The sequence below is a fragment of the Propithecus coquereli genome, unplaced genomic scaffold (genome assembly GCF_000956105.1).
Source record: "Propithecus coquereli isolate 6110/MARCELLA unplaced genomic scaffold, Pcoq_1.0 Scaffold378, whole genome shotgun sequence".
In the NCBI taxonomy this organism is placed as follows: domain Eukaryota; kingdom Metazoa; phylum Chordata; class Mammalia; order Primates; family Indriidae; genus Propithecus; species Propithecus coquereli.
In genome coordinates, this window is record NW_012149485.1 from 1,653,543 (window position 1) to 1,673,890 (window position 20,348).

Sequence of the window (20,348 nt, forward strand, 5' to 3'; positions counted from 1 at the left end):
TTAAGTTAATAAGGAGGCACACCTATTTCTCTATCACAGACTTTAAAATATATTTTGATAACTGTATTTTAATAATTGGTTTCCCTTGTAAACCTACATATCTGTTCTATAGTGAAATACCTGCAAATTCTTACTGTGGGTTAGCAAATTAGGATGGATTAGTTATGTAGCCCTTGTTAATACAAAAATGCTCATCTTCAAATTTTAAATGCCTTGTGGTTTAAAAGCTCAGTACCAGGCAGAGTCGGAGGGAGAGAGGTACATGGAAGAGGAACACCATCTACTTGTTTGCACACCAGACTTTCTCACTAGGGCGGCAACTCTGACTGGCACACAGCCAGCATTCAACAAATGTTTGATGATGAACTATATAAAAATATGATTCCTGTGGAATGTGTAAAACTAAAAATAATTGTGCTAAAAATAGTTGTGCTAGGATTAGAAAGAACTTAAATATCATTGTTTCATCATCTTTTTAATTTGAAACAGTCTAATTTGGAAATAGTTGTATTTCTGGGCTATGGCAAGGAATTGTGAAGACTCTATATCCATTTTCTTTATGTACAATAAGGACAATAATTAGCAATTAGAGGGCACATCAAAGTTAGCTTTTCAAAATAGGAAGTGGCCAATGTAGAATGTGTGTCAATAAAGATGTCCTGAACAAGGGTTACCCTGATTCCTGTATATTTCCATCTGTTTATCTTTACCATGGACCTTTTTTCCAGAATAGACCCAGAACTGGCCTGCTATCCCAGCCCAAAAGGCTGGATTATAAAAGCCTCTCATTTTCAGATGATCTGCCCACAGCAAACACGGTTCCCTTTATTTTATACAAGATACCTTAGACTGCAAGTTCATCATAGACTTCTCAAAGGTTTTTGGTGGCGCCCTCTGATGGTTACAAAGAATTGCAACAGCTCGATTGGCACGGTTATAAGAAAGGATCTTTGCTGGGGTGTTCTCATCCGCTGTAAAGAAAAGACGCATGACAGTAAGAGAGTCAGTTCATATACCAAGAGTACACACACGATGTCTCTTCCCCAGGATTTTACTGCCCTTATCTCACTCAGATGATCAATTCAAGTTTCCCCCAAGGCACAAGGTCAAAATTTGAGTCAACAGTCATAAGTAAAGACAGCAGGAAGTTTATATGTAAGCTTAGCCTGAATAAATTCCCATCATAAGAGAAATTCTGAGTGTCAGTAATACTAAAATCTACACCTTTCAGGGAGTATGGCCAGGGACTCTTCATCTGCTTGCCTCATTCCCTCCCCATCCAATGTAGCTGAAGAAAATGTGGAATTTGTACAGAAAAAGTCTACAGCAGGGTGAGACAACAGGGACCTTATGTTTTACATTTTTAAGCTGTAAGGTAGTATATTATTTAAAAAGAAAAATTATAAATGTCCTCCAAAGAAATTCTTTTACTTGTACCACGTGACATTCTTCATCCCTAAATACTGATGATCCCTCAACACCCACGTCTGGCTTTTCTGGCTCATATTCTGAGGCCATTTGACATATTTAAAGGACAGTGGAAATTTAGTAGTGACTGGGCTCTAGGAATAAAAGCCTGTGGATCTTGGTGATACCTTCTGTAGCTAGTTTTTAGAATATTACCTACTTTCTTATGGAGGAAAAAAATGACAGAAACTTCAAGGAAAGGATGTGCTCCTATGTTTTTCTAGTAACCATGACAACTTTACTCTCTCCAATTTAATAGAGCATCACACAACTATATCTTTACCCTGCGAGCTTTTAAATAACATATACAAATCACAAAACGCAGGCATTTTCCTAGCAGGTAGAAAGCTCATGGGTCAGTATCCCATGAGATTAATCTAGAAAGCTGGGGTGGGAGTGGGGGGAATAGCACTGATCTATGTTTATACAGTAAGCCTTGGCTCTCTATTAGAGATCTGAAGGGCAAGTTTCCAGTCACAATGGTAAACAGAAGAAGTAGAACTGACTTAGCTAAGCAAGGACACTGGACATCATTAATAGGAGTGTGGGCCCTGTCTGGACAAGCAATACTTACGGACTGTGAGTTCTTTTAGCTGTTGCTGTAGCGTGATGGAGGCGTTGTATGTACGGAATACCTTAGCTGTCAAGCCCTCCATGAGATCCTGAAGGTGCTTATTTAGAATACCAGTCTGGAGGAGATGAACCAACAGAGAAGATATTGGGATTTAGGTAAAAGCTGTACTACCCTGCCCCTTCTGGAGTCATTTATGCCAGCCAGAGCAGTCACAATCTTGTCAAGTTTACTGCAAGCAGGAAGTTAGGAAAAGATGGAAAAGAATTCCAGCATATAGAGTTACATTATGCCTCCTTATGAAATATTTCAGTCTTAAACAAGACAATAAAGCAAATTTGTCCTTCCCTATTAAGATGTCAGGGACAGGTTTTAGGTCTCCAGCAGAGGTTGCTGGGCATCCAGCCAAGGGAGGGCTGTGTAGGAGCCAGGGGAGGATAAAAGGCAGGTTTCAACTACCCCCGGTCTCAAGGCTTCAGCAGTTGTTGTAAAGCAGACAAGGTATGTGCTTCTGGCCACGGATTCAGTGTGCACAGAGGGAGAAAGAGTATATAGGACGCTATAGGACAGGCTAGGCTGAAGGGACAGCCTAAGTCACCGCCTGGAAACGCTTTCTTTTAGGAGCTTGTGAGACTGGCTGGGACTCCCTTCAACCCAGCACACTTTGTCCACTTACATTGAGTCTATCAAAAAGATCATCTTCAGGCTGCTTGTTCTCCATAAATAGTTGTAGGTTCTTAAAAACCTAAAAGAAATAGGTAAAGCCTAATTATTACTTTTTAAAAAACTTCTACTTTAGAAATAATTCCAAACTTACAAAAACTTGCAAAGAAAAAGAAAAGGCACAAGGAACACCCATGTATCCTTTACCCTATTTACTATTAACATTTTACCCCATTTATTATTTGTGAAGTGCACGTCTGTCTGCTCACTCTCTCCATGTGTGTATTTACATATGTATATACATAATTATTTGTTCTGAGCCATATGTTATAGCCCTTTAGCTCTAAACATTTTAGTGTATATTTCCTTTACATTTACATAGTACTTATCAACTTCATAAATTTACACTGATACATACTGTTATCTAATTTACTGTCCATAATCCAATTTTGTCAGTTGAATTAATGATGTCCTTTATCTTGCCAGTACAGAATCTAATCTAAGGTCAGATATTACATTTAATTGTCAGGTCTTTTTGTTCTTCTTTAACCTGGAGCATTTCCATAGTCAGCAAAGCATAATTACTGAGTAAAGATCAGAATGCTGATGGGCTGGATTACTGTAGTCCCAAGCTCTGCAGGTCTGTGGTTCAAGCCCAATAATCTGGGAAACATTAGGTTAGGATTATGTATCCTCTTCAATGATGGGCTCAGCAATCTGGGGACTAAAGAGTTAACCTTTCACTCAGTCAGGAGTTAGGGAGAGGCTGAGCTCAGATGCAAAGTAGTAAACGTGCAATGTGACCAGCAGATACTGAGATGTGGTTAAATCATTAAAACAATGTGGTAGGGTCAAATATTATGTTTGCTGTGAGGGCCAACTCTCTACAACATGCTCTGTTGACTACTGCTAGGGAGATGGTCCTTTATTCCCAGGAAGATAGCACAGAGTAGGGGACAAGGACTAAAAGGAGGTATACAGTACAACAATAGTTCTCCCCTCTCTTTCAAGCCATTTATTTTTACTTTTATTTATTTTTTAGAGATAGGGTCTCGCTATGTTGCCCAGGCTGGAGTACAGTGGCTATTCACAGGTGCTACTGTGGCACTCAAATTTTTGGCCTCGAGTGATCCCCCCACCTCAGCCTCCCAAGTAGCTGAACTACAGGCTTACACTACCACACCTGGCTCAAGTCACTTTTGCTAGTGCCCAGCAAAGTGCAGAGCACACGAAAAGAACTCAATAAATGTTTGTTGAATGAAAGAAAAACAGGCCAGGGAGTACAGGCCACATTAACTTACTCGTTTTTCAACAGGAACCTTGTTATAGTATCTGATTGAGTCCTTCCCAGGGAAGTCGAACTCTACCACATATTCCTGACCATCCAGCTCTGGGTGCAGATTGATGTGCTCCACACGAAGTGAGCAGCAACCCACAGTGTCCGCAGTTTCTCCTTCCTCCTTCTCGTTGCCTGCTCTCAGAGCAAGCTACCCAGAGAAGGAAAGAGAAAAAAGGTGAGCATGAATGAAAAGATGTGACCCTCATAGGATCTTTAGGGAACCACAAACAGAAGCCTCTCGATTCTTTTTTTTTTTGAGACAGAGTCTCACTTTGTTGCCTGGGCTAAAGTGCCGTGGCGTCAGCCTAGCTCACAGCAACCTCAAACTCCTGGGCTCAAGCAATCCTACTGCCTCAGCCTCCCGAGTAGCTGGGACTACAGGCATGCGCCACCATGCCCAGCTAATATTTTTCTACATATTTTTAGTTGTCCAGCTACTTTCTATTTTTTTTAGTAGAGACGGGGTCTCGCTCTTGCTCAGGCTGGTCTTGAACTCCTGAGCTCAAATGATCCACCCGCCTCGGCCTCTCAGAGTGCTAGGATTACAGGCGTGAGCCACCGCGCCCGGCCCCTCTCAATTCTCTTTGGGGACAGTCTGCATGGCCTGGGAACTCTGTGTTCTGCAGTGTTACTTCTTCCCCTATGAAGGTTACAGGGGTATGAAAAAGATTCAATCTTCTCTTTCTCTACTTTGTCCTCTGAAATGGGGATGGAGAAAAGGAAGGAAAAAATTTTTAAGAACAAGGCAGCAAATGAAGGAGTGTTGCTATTCTGGGCAATCAGATTCAAAAAGCTAGTGTCTTAATTTTGAGACAATTCAGAACTTAGGCCAAATATAAGCAGTACACGACTGAGGAAAAAAAACATGAAATCTTATTCTTCTCATGAGCACAAAGAATTGAGCTCCTCTAGAGCACTGTCTTTAAAATTGTCGTTGTGATACAAGCATGGTTTCCTTAACTAATTTTATGGGTTATAACCATCTTTTTCTAAAAGAATGAAATAGAGTAAAAAAAAAAAAAAATCAGAATCCACTGCTCATATGGCTAAGCAATGTTTTATGCAACTTTTGATTCAGTAACACACAAACGCAAATACATTTATATGCATGTTGGCTTATGACATAAAAAATTTGTGGGTAATGGTCAAAGAGTTTAAAAATGTCACAGTATCTCTGACACATTCAGATTCACACAAATCCTCCTATTAGGCAGGATGTATTCATACAGCAGAAGACACACTGTGCACGCCTCCCTCCACTTCTACCTTCCTTAGTGGATCACATCTGTTGCAAGATGGTGGGCATCGGGGTGTCACTGTCTCTCTAGTACTTGGCACAGGGCCTGGGGCAGAGCAGGCACTCCCTTTGTTAAGCTGAACACTACCCCCAACGTTAACAAGAAGATGCTCTTACCTTGTCAATGAAGTACAGGGCTACAGCTCTCTGCCGGACTTTCATCTCTTTGGACTTCCAGTCTTCTCGATATTGGTTCCGGATCTTGTCCACACATTTCTTTAGCCGCCGAGCAATCTCATATTTCTGCCAGTCTTTCTCACCCTGAAAAGATCCAACCCCAAAGGTGGATTGCTTAGGGATGGTAGAGTAAAGACAAACTTTGTATATCAAAGTTCAGAGCTCTGAACCAAAGAGCAGGTGCCTGAACTTAAACAAAACTGAAAAACAATAGTACTGATGAGAAAGTCTGAGACATTTAAGCTGATGAGAACACATGCTGTCCCATCTCACTGTCAAGCACAACTGGCTCCTTGTCTACCCACTAAGAAAGCTTCTAGCTTTTATTTTGTACAATGTTTATGTTTTTGGGGAAAGCCCACATGGCATGTCCCAAAAACTGAATTCTGTCAACACAAAGGGTATAAACACCTCCATTGCCACATCAGCCTTGGCTGCCAGATCTGTGACCCAACAGCAGTTTCTTGCTAGGACTGAATTCCATTAAACTTAAGACAATCATTCACAGTTTGGTGAAGCTGTCAAAGAGGCAGAACCAAACAGTACATCATGTAATTACTGAGAAACACAATGACTTCCAGGTTCTACATTTACAAGTGTTCCCTGAGTAGACTGAGAGAAACAATGTTTCTGGAAAGATTTTTTATTTTTAGGAAAAATTAGAGCTTTGGGGGCCGGGTATGGTAGTTCACGCCTGTAATCCCCGCACTTTGGAAGGACCACTTGAGGCCAGGAGTTCACGACCAAGCTGGGTAACACAGTGAGATCCTGCCTCTACAAAAAAATAAAAAAAGTTAGCCAGGAATGGTGGTACATACTTGTAGTCTCAGCTATTCAGGAAGCTGAGGTAAGAGGATCACTTGAGCTCAGGAGTTTGAGGCTGCAGTGAGCTATGATCACGCCACAGTACTGTAGCCTGAGAGACAGAGCGAGACCCTATCTCTTTTAAAAAAACAAAAAACCAAAACATAAAAACAAAAAACCACAAAACAGACTACATGACATGAACACAAAGAAGGAATTTAAGAATCCAAGAATTTTTGCTTTTAATTACCCCACCCACAACAAAAGTTGGGGTAGTGATTTCTACCCAGATATCCCTGGTTCCTGCCTATGACATGAACATGTGGTCCTTGAGGCAGAGGAACTGTGGTCAGGGTAACCAGCCTTCTGAGTGTGCAGAGGCTTAGAGTACATGCAGCAAGAAATGTCTTTCACTTCTAGATCCTAAAAAATGCTCAGAAATCAAAGCTTATACGGGTATGCTAAGGAGTCATTAGCACTCTCCCACAATCATGTGTATACTAGTTGGATGTACTTGTTTGGCTACAAAGCAAGAGGTTCAGTAACTACTCACTATTGTGGGTGGGTGGTGACTTAGTAGTTGGTGATGCAGAAAAAAATACCTAAGCCTTATTTTCTGGGGAGCTGAAAATTTCTCACTGATGTTTCTCAGTACGTTTTGACATTTAAGAGGGTGAAGAAGAAAAGGTGTGATACACACCGTCCTCATGCACAAGTCAGCATTAAATCTCCATGACAATCGTTCTTACACATACACAGAAAAAATTGCACATGAAAGATTCATTTTCAAGAGTACAGCATCCAGCTCAAGAGTAGCTTCTTTCCCCTCACTCCAATGCACACAGGCCTACCAGCCTGTCTCAAAGTCTCACTATGTTGTCCAGGCTGATCATGAATTCCTGGCTTCAAGCAATCCACCGGCCTTGGCCTCCCCAAAGTGGTGGGATTCCAGGTGTTAGCCACTGTGCCCAGCTGGGTGTCTTTTTAAAACTAGTGGGCCCACAATATTTTTTCTTTTTAATATAGCTGCTTATCCATTCCGCAGAGTGGTTAAGTGGGATCAGGATCTAGATTCAAAATTGCAAAGTGGGAGGTAAGGAGGCCAACTAGACCCAATTCTCTAATACTTTCTGAGAGACTTGTGTTGGGCAAGATGACATTTGCCAATATTTTTACATGGCTCCTTACTTTTCCCTAGGCTGGTGATCCCGACGCGAGTTTGCCATTGTGTAGAGCACCAAAGGGTGAATGGTCCTCTGCACCCCAAACATTCGTCATTTACATAAAAGACACAACAAACAGGCCCCATGTATGTAGACCATGATTAAAGATAAGACCCAACCAGCTTTCTATACATGCCCATGTACTTATTTATTGACTATTCCTATATCTTCTGTTAAGTATATGTTCAAATCTTTTGTTCTCTTTTATGGGGATATTTGTCTTTTTACTATGGAGCTATAGGAATTATTTGTATATTCTGGTTGTAAGTCCTTTTCAGATAAACATGGTGCAAACATTGTCTCCTAGTCTGTACCTTGTATTTTAACAGTGTTTTGTAGAACAGAAGCTTTTAATTTTAATGAAGTCCATTTTATGAATTATATCTTTTTATTGTTAAAAAAAAATAAGCATGTGACTTTTCTCTTTCTAGTAAAACTCACCATAAACAGAGCTTTCCAAGACTATGAGTTTTGTAAAAATGTTTTCCTGCACATCTAGCCCTTTAATAACTAGGTGGTTACATTTAAAAGGTTGTAAGCACATACATTTTTGAAACCCCATAGAATTATAGGTTCTAAAGCGAAAAAAAGGCAGAAGTGTGTATTTGGCACTGAGAATATTTTAATAAGATTAAATGCAATGTTATGTTAGCATTGATCCTGAAGTGCTGTACTTCATTTGAAAGAAAAATCATGATGATGAACTCTATTTGTAAACTAGTTTGAAGAACCTTATTTTTACTAAGGGCTGCTTTCTCAGGTTATGAGAGCAGATAATGCTTGCAAACTTGGCGGTGGGTTGTACTTAACGGTGAGTACCTATAAGCAGTTCTTTTGTAAACTCCTAGATTATCTGGGATCGAAAACTCCTGGGTTATCTGGGGTCAGAGTGCTTCCTTGGTTGAAATTACAGGTTCCAGAGGCTGGCTGTCATTCCAATACTATTTCGGATCCTATCGGCACTAGGCACAGGGTAGGAGAGAAAGGGAATGGAAATACTTGCAAGAAGATGTCTGTAAAATGGAAATTCTGGGAGGAAAAGCAGAACAAACCAGGATGAATGTAAAAAAATGTGAATGGGTTCAGGATAACATTTTTAGTACCCGGAGCATGTGTTATTGTGGCTCCCAAAATCCTGATCCTTTCAATGACCTTTGAGGCTGAAAACAGTGTAACCTATTGCAAGCAGGCCAATCCAAGTTTCCAGATAGGGGGTAAGGACAGGGTATATCAAGGGGAAACACTGCAGCTGCTACACCTCTGTGTTCTTTTACCCTTGAATGCTTCAACTTTTCAAATTGTCAAAAATCTGTAATTCACATTATGCTTGTACTAAATGTCTTGATAGAGCAGAGATGGGATAGAATGGTACAATAATATTACATGGGGAATGTGTATGAGTAAAATATAGATACAAGAATAAGCAAAGTGTCTTAGAATGGGAGACATCTTTGGAGGCTGAGCAGAAATGTGCTGAACAAAAGCGCCATGATGGTAGCCTCCCATATCTTAGGCCTAAAGTCCTTCATGAAGTACAACCACCATTTACCACCCTTTACCACTTTACCACAAAAAACTGCTGGGTCACAGTAAGTCAGTGAAATTATACTTTAATCATCCTTTTGCTCCAAACATACAGCAATGAAAGTGCTCTGTGCAAGGGGGGACCTCAAGCCAGGGCTGTATTAGCTTCGGCTGAGCTGGCCTAGGAGATTCCCTCTAAGGCAGGAAGGAATGAGCAGAGAAGTGGAGAGGCAAGAGGAGGAAAAGAAAAGGGAACAATACAAAGACAAAATCCTCTTGCCAGTTAAAAGGGTTTACAAACAGAAATTTCAAAACACACAAGGAAAATGGCTCAGAAAAACTGCCAGTAAATGAATTCATTTCAGGTAACATTTTATATAACAATCTTAAAAGGACTTTCAAATAAGTATGTTTAGTATGTATAAAGAGAAAAAGATGTAAAATCTAAAAATGATATGAAATTGTAATACAGAACAGATCAAATAAAATCAGATATGAAATGAAATTCTGAAAATAAAAAAGATAGTAAGTTAAATTATAGATGGAATAAACTTTAGACTAAATACAATAAAGAATATGAAAACACAGTTTGAAAAGATTGTGTGTAGATTGAGAAGCTCCAATATTCATCTAATAGGACTCTAAAAGAGAAATGGAATGGTCTAAAAGCCATGTTAGAAATAATGGCTGACAATTTTCAAGAATAAAAATACGTTAGTCCTCATATTGTAAGTTCAGGTACCTATACCTAAATATATAGCATAGTAAAACCATAGCCTATCTATGGTAAAGACACATTCTTTATTGCAGAAAAGAAAGATTATGAGTTAGGATGAAAATAAAGAAATTTTTCAGGTAAACAAGGGTAGGTGTTTGCCACTGCTGCATCTTCGCTCAAGAAACATTAAAGAGTATATTTCAACAAGAAAACCCAGAAAGTATGAGATATAAGAAACACAGAGTACAGAAATTAAATATCTGACTGTGATAACTGTTGACTAGGGAAAATGATAGGGTTTTACGGATTTTAGAACTAATAAGAGTTTAGCAACCCTTAACTTAGTACCCCTTGTTATCTATTGCTACGTAAACAAGATCAACCTCCAAAAATCAAAAGCATTACCACTCTAGTAGTAACCAACAGAAATGTAATAGAAAAAAATCTCATTCACATTAGCAATAAAAACCGTAAGGTCTATAAAAATTCAAGTTTTAAAAAAATGTGTGAAACCTCTATGAAGAAAATTACAAAGCCACATTGGAGGATACATTCAAAAGGCATGAGTTAATGGAGAAGTATAACATGTTCACAGATTGGAAACACAAAAACATATTGTCAATATCTTTCCCCTGTTAATCTATAAATTTAATGCAATTCCAATAAAAATTTCAACAGTTTTCATTAGAACTTGACAGGCTTACCTCAAAATTAATATGAAACAGCAGAGGGCCAAGAATAACCAAGACAATTAAGCATGCGATGAAAGAAACGTGTCCTACTCAGTAGACTCTATAAAAGCTACAGTAAGGAAAGTATGCTATTGATGTAGAAATAGACACACAAATTAAACAGGACGGAGAGCCCAGAAACAGTCTGACATATATGTAGAAATGTGTTATATGACAAAAGAGGTAATATAACTAAATAGTTCTGGGACAACAGGTTATTTGGAAATGTATTAGATCTCAACCTCACACCATATACAAAGGAAAACTTTAGGAATATTAGCAAGTGTTAATACTTGTTTTAACAAGAAAAAGAACATGTACACATTAGTCGGGGGGGGAATGGTGGGGATATAAATTGAAGTACTTAAGAGAATAATTTGGAAATATCTAATAAGTTACAAAAGAATTTTCATCCACATGCGTAAGAAAAATGTGTTTATTCCACCAGTTTATAATAGCAAGAAAATGTATAACAATGCCAACTGCCTAACAAGAGAATAGATCAGTTTTTATAATAGAATACCACGTAGCAAATAAAATGGATAAATTAAAAGTTATGTCAAGATAATAAAAATATCAAAACCAAAGCTGGAATGAAATAAACACATTGCAGCATGGTTTTAATAACACACCTAATTTAGAACTATTAATAAAACTTGCAAAACAATATTACATGTTGTTTATGCACACATAAACATACTGTAAAAATATAAAAAATAGGCCTGGCGCGGTAGTTCATGACTATAATCCCAGCACTTTGGGAAGCTGAAGCAGGAGGATCACTTGAGGTCAGGAGTTTAAGACCAGCCTAGTCAACATAGTGAGCCCCTGTCTCTACCAAAACATAAAAGAAAAAAGAAAAAATTAGCTGGGCATGGTGGTATGCACCTGTCGTCCCAGCTACTCAAGAGGCTGAGGCAGGAGGATCTCCTGAGCCCAGGAGTTCAAGGTTGCAGTGAGCAGTGATTGTGACACTGCAGTCTAGCCTGGGCAAAAGAGCAAGACCCCGCCTCTTAAAAAATAAACACACACACACACAAATAAAAACATCGAGTCCATCATAGTAATCTGCAGGGAAAGAGGTAATGGTATACAGGTGTCTCCAGTTAATGTTTATCAGAATTTTATGGAATAAAGTAATTGAGCACATAGGACATAATGTTAAGAGTTGACAAAGCCAGATGGTGGGCTCATTACATTATTATCTATTCTTGCATAACTGAAATATTTCACTAAAAATAAAACCCCCAATGCTTGTATGTTTCTTTTTTTATTTTTATTTTTTTGGTATCTAAAAAGAGAATCCTTCTGCTGGAGCAATGCAAAGCTAAAAACTATTCCAGGTGCTGTCAAACCTCAACCTCTGAACATCTCACTGTTCTCCTGAGTGGGAGACAGCCTAAGAGAAGATCGAGAGTAAGCTTAAGAAATCACATTTCTCCTTCCCCCAATAGTACCACTTTTCCAAGCCTTTAATGCCTGTTGTTGGGATCCCGTTCCAGTTGACTGAAGTCAGGCACTCTGTCGTGGGTATAAGGTTCTAGGAAGGCCTAACTCTGGGTGACTTCTAGGTTTGCCACCATAATCATCATCCAGAAACCTGCACAAATGCCTACTGGTACAGCAGTTATCCAGATATTGTCTGGAATAAAATTGGCTGGCTCTCTGCCCTTAAAGTGCCCACCTGGCCTATCTAACAAGGATCTCAACCTTCAGAGATTCCTATGATCAACTCTAATCCTTGCCTGTACAAGTACTCAATGTACATGTATTTGGACTCTGTTCACCTATTTCCATTCCCATTGTCATCATATGTCTAAGTCATAGTGATTTCTTGCCTGGAGCACTAAAACAGCCTCCTGTTGGTCTACTTCCTGTTTGCATCCAATCCAGGCTCCACAGAGCAGCAGTCAGAATGACCAATTACTTAACAAGTTTCTAAAATACAAACCTGGCATTATTTCCCTCTTTAAAACCCAGCTCAGTGGCTTCCTTTTCGACTTAGGATAATGTAAAAAATTTCAAAGAAGGATCTGAAGATATGCTGGCCTTCTTCTATAGCCTCCTCTCCTGATTCTTGTTCATTGTACTCCAACAATGCTGGCCTTCTTTCTGCCCTCAAAACTACCGAGCTCTTTCTTACTTCAGGGATTCAAAAGGCTATTTTATTTTTCCTGTCTGAAACACCCATTTCCCTATTCTTTCCAGGAATAAAATCCTATTCTTCCTGAAAATCTCAACTTAAATGTTACCTTCTCAGAAAGGCCTTCCCTGAACCCCAGAGGCCAGATCAGCCACCCCGGTATACTCTCAAATAGTACTTTGTACTTCTCTGCCACATTTATAACAGTTTATATTTATTGGTGTGATTTATGTGTAATGTCTATAAATCTTGCTGAAGTGAAGCTATGTTCAAGACACTCCTATGTTTAAAGTCCTTTAATGGTCTGGTCTCTTCAGAATGAGAATCAAATGAGGCTGGCCACAATCTGTCACAGGAAAGCATGAGGAGAATGAAGACCTAAGAAGTTAAGAGTCTAAGAAGATCTAAGACTTACTAGCTATTGGATCTTGGGCAAGCTTTGGGGACTCCCAGAGACTAATTTACTCATCCATATTAATATATGTCTGACATGGTTAGGAGAACCAAATGTCAACTTATGTGAAAATGCTTTTTAATAGTAACACAGTATCTATCATCTTGATACTTTTTAAGTTGTGGTAAAATGCATATAGCATAAATTTATCATTAGTAACATTTAGTACATTTATAATGTTGTGCAACTATCACTACTGGAGACTTCTTTTTGTCACTCTTTTTCACATTCCCTCCACCTCTGTGCTTACGCACCCTCTGTCCATAATGACACAATTCTCTGTGTTTGGAATACCTCTTTTAAGACCTAACTGTAACTTAATTTCCTTCATCAAGTTGTTCTTGATCTGTAAGTGCTGAGAATAACTGCTCTATTTATGTAATACCTTTAACTTTTACCTTTCTTCTAATACAACTGAATTCTCACCCAGTGTACTCACCAACCTACGAGTTCTGTGAGGGCTAAAACCATTGTTTATCCACCTCTGTAGCCACACAAGTTTGTGCTATTTCGGAAGAGGAATACAACACAGTTCTTTAAATGACTTGACTTTTGCTCACCATGAGGGTCCTCTTTCTAATTCTATAATTACTCTAAACTAGGAAAAGTATATTTTCCAATTGAAGAAAACATACGGATGGGCATTTTTCGCTAGAATAGTGATACATAGAAGAACACAAGGCTATAAAGTAGAAAATGTGCATTTTAGTCTTGATAATTCATATAGCCTTTTAAGCTATGGCTTTCACATATTAACAGGTGTTCAACAATCTATAAACCAAAATCAAGAATGTTGTTAAGTCCCAGTCCCCTACATGTAAAACAGTCACAGTCTACAAAGAACCAAGTCCTTGACTTGTTTTTTTTTTTGTGAAGCTTATCTCTCTTTTAGGTTGCTCTTCTCATTTCCATAGTATATTGGAGAAAGTTCGTGGGACTCTCCAAAGCAGAGTATATATAGCTAGCTGCCTAATGAGAACTGATTCCCTGCAAGACAGTTTTTGCCTGTCAATAATAGTAATGGTAAGTAATAACACAGGTATATAACATAGTTTATGAATGTGCTTTCACATGTATCATTCCATTTGGTGCTGGTGGAACCTACCCAGATGAGACCTTGGGAAGCCAGAAGTATGTAAGACAATAGATTTTACAACTTGTTTTGCGATTCAGAGTAATTACATTCCCTTCCTCAGAGCCAAGAAAGGTGAGGAAAGGGAAGAGAGCTGTAGATGTCAATATACATTTACCATACTCTTCATCACATTCTGACCACTAGACAGTAAGCAATATGAAGGCAGAGCCTGTGTCTGTCTTGTTTACCAATACAATTCTAGCACCACACATACACTGTATGTGGCACATATTGGGATTTCAATAAATATTTGTGAATTAATAAATGGATAAGGTTACAGTGTGATGCAAAAAACAGAGACACCTTAGGGAGGTCATCAGATACTGCTAACCATGACAGTACTTGCCTTCTTTCAGTGGGGAGGGTTTTTCATTTGTCAAAGTGATTCTAGATGGCGAGATCTTCACATTTCAACAAAAAGACAGAGATCATCAGCCCCACTAACCAGTGCAGCCCTTAGCTATCCCCTTACCTTTATTCGTGAACTGGGGTTAAGCATGATGTATTTAATGGAACCTTGGATGTTCTCTGTCCAGGAGACCAGCCAAGTAACCTTATTATCGTGCCGGACCTCTTTCCACTTATGTCCTGGAGGAGGAGAAGGAACCTTGGAATCTCTGTGGAAACAACGGAAGAAGGCAGTGAAATGAGAAGTGAGGGACAATTTTACCCTTCATGACTCAAAGTGGACATATCTGCTAAGCATATATTTCCACGTTTCCTCCTCATCACTCAATACAGTAGCTCCTCCTCATCTGCAGTTTTAGTTACCCATGGCCAACCATGATTAGAAAATATTAAATGAAAAATTCCAGAAATAAATAATTCATAAGTTTTAAATTGCACAGCATTCTGAGTAGCATGACGAAATCTCTCGCCATCCTACTCAGGGTCATTCCCTTGTCCAGCATATCCACGCGGTATATACCCTGTCTGCTAGCCACGTAGTAGCCATCTCAGTTACCAGATCAATTGTCATAGTTTTGCAGTGCACTGTTCAAGTAACCTTTATTTTACTTAAGAAGGGCACCAAAGTACAAATTGCTAGTGATGCCAATTCAGATATGCCAAAGAGAAGTGCTTCCTTTAAGTGGAAAGTTCTTGACTTATGAAAGAAAAAAAAAATCAAAAATCTACAGTCAGAACAAATCTTCTATCTGTGAAACTGTGAAGAGGGAAAAAAAAATCATGCCTAGTTTTTATATTGCACCTGAAACTATAAAGGTTATGGCCACTGTGTATGGTCAGTGCTTAGTTAAGATGGAAGAGAAATTAAATTTGTGGGTGGAAAACATGAACAGAAATGTATTCCAATTGATAGCAATCACGTTTGGTACTATTCATGGTTTCAGGCATCTACTGGGTGGGGTGTCTTAGAATGTATCCCCCACATTTAAGGGGAGACTACTGTACCCAAAAAAACATTTGGAGACCTATACATGGAAATACCATGTTGCTTTTAAATATTTCCTTCCCAAACAGTCCTCTGAAACTTTGGAAATATTCCCAACTACTTACAACAAAAAAAGCCCTCCACTTTATTTTTGGCCCAAAGGATGAACTATATGCTCACTTGCTACAGTTGATGATTATATCCTCAGGCATGATTCGTCTCTTCAGCATGCCCATCTTGGGGTGGTTGCCACGGCCACGGAAAAGCCCAGGAGGCTCTATCTTGAAGTTGGCAATCCTCTCTTTGTGGTTATCCATAATACAGAAGCCATATTCTTTCAATAATTTTTCATTCTCCTCTTTGATTTTCTGGAAGATAACAAGGAAGTACTAAAAATGGGTTCAATCTGCTGTTCTCTAATCATTTTTATCTCTCAGGGGAAAACAGGTCATGGTAGAGAAAAGTCTAAAAATCAGTAAAAACTGAATTCAAATGAAAGAAAATTTCTAGTTCATTTCTCCACCAAATACAATAAAATTCCCCATAAGATTTGCCTATAAAGGTTGACTTCAACTAGATTTGAAACTGATTCTTGTACCCTAAAGGATGTGTGTTTACAAGTATTGTTCCGGTGTTTTTAAATGTACTTTAAATATTCATTTTGTTCTGTTGAGTAATGTCAAAACGGGAGATGAAGAAGTCTCTGATAGATCGGGCCTCATTAAAGAACAGCTCTGCAGCCACTAAGTTGACTAGCCTTTCACACGGGGGTTTTAAGCCCAGACAAATCTGCCATGGATTTTTTTTTAAGTATATGGATATATACACTCTACATCTTTGCTCCAAAAAAGTAGGAGGTGGAGAAGGGGAGGAGGATTTTGAGCCTCCTTACCCTCTATTGACTCTTCACTATCTTATATTTAGTGATTCAATTTAAGTTAGTCCTGCTGCCTTGTGGGTAGAAAGACTCAAATCGCTGGCAACAGGTGTCCTTGGCAGGGCCTCTGACAAGGGGATGTTTATAAAAGCTCTCTATCTTTGGATCACTGTTCCAAGAACAAAGCTCCAAAGTGATCTTTAAGTTTAAAAACACCCCTGAAATACATAATTATACTAAATTTCACTAATTTGGAATGAGAATAAGGTTAACCTGAAACTGAAAAGTCTGATGCAATTATCATTCTTACAGTAACTAATTAATTTTATTTGTTTATTTATTTATCAAGACAGAGTCTCGCTTCATTCATTCATTTAATTTAGACAAAGTTTTGCTCTGTCACTTTGGCTAGAGTGCAGTGATGTCATCATTGCTCACTGCAACCTCAAACTCCCGGGCTCAAGCAATCCGCCTGCCTCAGCTTCCCAAGTGGCTGGGACTACAGGCACATGCCACCATGCCTCACTGACTTTTTCTATTTTTAATAGAGATGGAGTCTCGCTCTTGCTCAGGCTGGTCTTGAACTCCTGACCTCAAACGATCCTTCCACTTTTTAATTCTTTTGTAGAGACACGGTCTTGCTATGTTGACCAGGCTGGTCTTGAATTCCTGGCCTCTGCCTCCCAAATTGCTGGGATTATAGGTGTGAGCCACCACACCCCTCATTAATTTTTAAACTAACAGCCAAATAAGTACTATCAAACAATGAGTTATATAAATACAATTCCTTTAAAGTACTGAAACTACAGAGCTTTGAAGTACAGAGAATTCCTTAAAATCCTTAATTTCTGGACTTCTGATTGGAAAAAATGAAATTCTAGTCTGGAGTCCTCCAGTTCAGGGACTGGCAAACTTTTTCTAAATAGAAAATATTTTAGGCTTGAGGGCCATACAGTCTCTCTTGCAACTATGCATTTCTGCCATTGTTACATGAAAGCAGACATAGATGATATGTAGATAAGTAGGGGTGAGTGTTCCAATAGAACTTTATTTATAAGAACAGGCAGCATGTAGAAGAAAATGACATCCCAGCTGGAAACTAGAAAGATCATTCAGCAATGAGCATGGCCAAGGCTAGAAGATGGAGATGGATGAGCATGGCTAGATTCCAGAGTAAAACAGATCAAAGAACAGGGAAGTATATGGCCAGTATTATCTCACCTGTCTTAAATCCTTAATATCCAGTAGCTACTGTGGGACAGGTCTGCTCATCCTTAAATACTATATTATTGGAGTTACTGAATGATTTTTAGGTCAGTGGAATACCAGGGTTCTTATACTGAGCTATTGAACAAAGTGCTTATTCACAATTTTCAGTCTAAGTAAAGTCCCTAAGAAAATTTAGCCTTTGTTAGGCTTAGAATTCTAAATCTTTAGCATAGAATGACGTGAAATGACGGAAGTCAACGTTGTGTCACAAGAACCAAGAAAATGAGATGAACTAATCACTATTGCAAAATTCTCCAGAGGTTTAATAAAAATTCCGTAGTACCAGTTTCTCTTCCTTGTTCATTTGTTTCCGAGCTTCCGACTGGGCTTTGAAATACTGGCTCATCTGGGTAAAATCACATTTGCTTAGGCTGGTGATAATATTCTTCTCTTCATTAGTCATTTCCTAGTCAAAAGAAAAGGCGGAAGAAAAAGAACATAAATAAGTCCCTGGGCTTCTTTGTGATTACAGTAAAGCACCATTTTTTCAGTCAGTGTCTGAAGAGGTGGCCAATCTAAATTAGTGAGTTTTGTACAGAATACCTACTTCTATTACTTTGTTCTATTATAAAATATTTAATACAAAAATGTTTTAAGTGATTTATTATTTCAAAAGATTAACTCTTATGTGGTTTCTTGAGCTTCTTGGTGCACTGCCACAAATCCCCAGGCATACAACAAATGCCAGTCTGAGAAACATGTATATCGTTTAGTAATAAGAGAAGTATTTCCATACTCATGCTCCCTGAGAAACATTGCCCCTTCTCTATTCATGTATTAAATCTGATTTTCAGAGCTAATTCAGGAGGTAAATTTCAGTTCTGCCTCTGTCCACATTATCCAAACTCAGAACAGAGATTTTTAAAATCACCTAGGCAGATATAGTATATGTGGTTTCAAGAGGAGAAAGTACCCAAACCAAATGAGCAAGAATCAAAAGGGAATGGGAAGTCAGATTTACATTTCTCTTTGCAACAGCAGACAAAGGGCAGTCCTGCAGAGACAAATTTTCCTTTGCTCTACTGCAGTTGGCCTAATCTGATAAACCTCCTCCTCAGTCATGAGAGCTGACAGAAGAAAGAGATGTAAGTATCCTTGTTGGATAGAAATGCTATAAAATATAGCAAGTGATCAGACATTTGTAACAAAATTCATAAAATTCAAATTTTACATCAGGGAATTTTTTGTAAAAACGTAATTTATTACTTAGTACTTGATCAATGTATTTTCAAGGTACTAGGATATTAATACATGGGCTACAATACCTTTCTCCAGTCTTTAAAGAAATTTTTCCTAAATATTTCCTTAGTAGTATATTCATGGTCGAGCATTTTTGCAAAGAATGTAGCTACTTCTTCTGCTTTGGGGCTCAGCTTCATGACTTTACCTAGAGGAAAAAGTGGTTCCAAAATGTGAGGTGTAGTATTCGTGTTCTAAATATAAATACTGAGCACTGGAGACTTTTTCTTTAATAATGGTTTACCTTCCCGTGGTATATAAAGGTCTAGTGATACACAGTAAGAACAACAATAACAAAAACAACATACTGATTTATATCTACTTATATAAATTCTCCTTCTCTTTAGCAGATATTTACCTGGGTCATTCTCTGGAGACTATGCCAGTTAATTGTTCCCAGGTGCCTGCTCAGGACAGGGATGACCTGGGGGAGGCCCAGTCACTCTTCCTTTTCCTTTCAGCAGGGTTCTTTACACCTCTTCAATGGTTTTTAAAAATCAAATCCTCAGAGGGACTCCTGCCACTGCTAAGCTAAGCAGCCTCTGTTCAAGAAGGGGAGGAAGGGATAGGGCAGGGAGTGGAAGAAAGGAATTGTGGGGAAAAGAAATAGGCATCTTTCTTCTTCAAAGTTAGGTGGGTGGAATAGAATAAAAATATATATCCATAGCAGGCAAGCCCAGATTTCCCAAATGAAAAGCCTAAATAAGACCTTCCTCTAGATCCTTGCTACTCAAAGTGTTAAGTCCACAGACCAGCAATGCTGGTATCACATGGGAGTTTGTTAGAAATGCAGAATCCCAGACTCCACCCTAGACCTACTGAATCAGAAACTGCATTTTAATAAAACTTATAAGCACACTAGAGTTTGCAGTGCACTGCTCTGGAACACAGATACTAGGAAGCTGCCTCTTTCAGGGAAACAGGATGCATCCACAGCACAAGAGGGATGACTAGGGTTGCTGGCAGTATGCAAGTATTTATGTAAAAGCTGTTCTAATGCAACCCTGATGTTTCACAGTGAAATGGTAAAGAAAATCTGAACAGGGCCTAGGGATTTTATGTACCTGAATTAGTTAATAAACCAATAAAAGAAAAGTACTTGGGAGTTTATTTTTCAAATAGAATATTTTTAACAGTACTCTTAGGGCTAATTTCCATTTTTTCTTGAAAAGCCGACTTTACAACACCATCTGGAACTAATCTATGCCATAATAACAGCATTTAGCTATACTTAAAATGAGGCTAAATGTAATTCCACCGCCTTAATACAGGTATTAATTCACTAAGGAGGTCCACATTCATTATAGGAAACTAAAGCTTAACC

The 20,348-nt window shown here is 38.7% G+C and overlaps 1 protein-coding gene across 1 annotated transcript in view; it reads right to left on the bottom strand.

Annotated features, from left to right (window-relative positions):
* Positions 1-20,348, bottom strand: part of TOP1 (topoisomerase (DNA) I) — a 103,245-nt gene that overhangs the window by 5,575 nt on the left and 77,322 nt on the right. The window contains exons 10-18 of the mRNA XM_012652064.1: positions 19,051-19,172; positions 18,069-18,191; positions 15,820-16,007; positions 14,719-14,863; positions 5,455-5,598; positions 4,003-4,188; positions 2,715-2,783; positions 2,042-2,156; positions 844-971 (exon numbers count right to left, since the gene is read on the bottom strand). Of these exons, the coding sequence (XP_012507518.1) occupies positions 844-971; positions 2,042-2,156; positions 2,715-2,783; positions 4,003-4,188; positions 5,455-5,598; positions 14,719-14,863; positions 15,820-16,007; positions 18,069-18,191; positions 19,051-19,172 (1,220 nt within the window). The remainder of the gene's footprint in view (positions 1-843; positions 972-2,041; positions 2,157-2,714; positions 2,784-4,002; positions 4,189-5,454; positions 5,599-14,718; positions 14,864-15,819; positions 16,008-18,068; positions 18,192-19,050; positions 19,173-20,348) is intronic.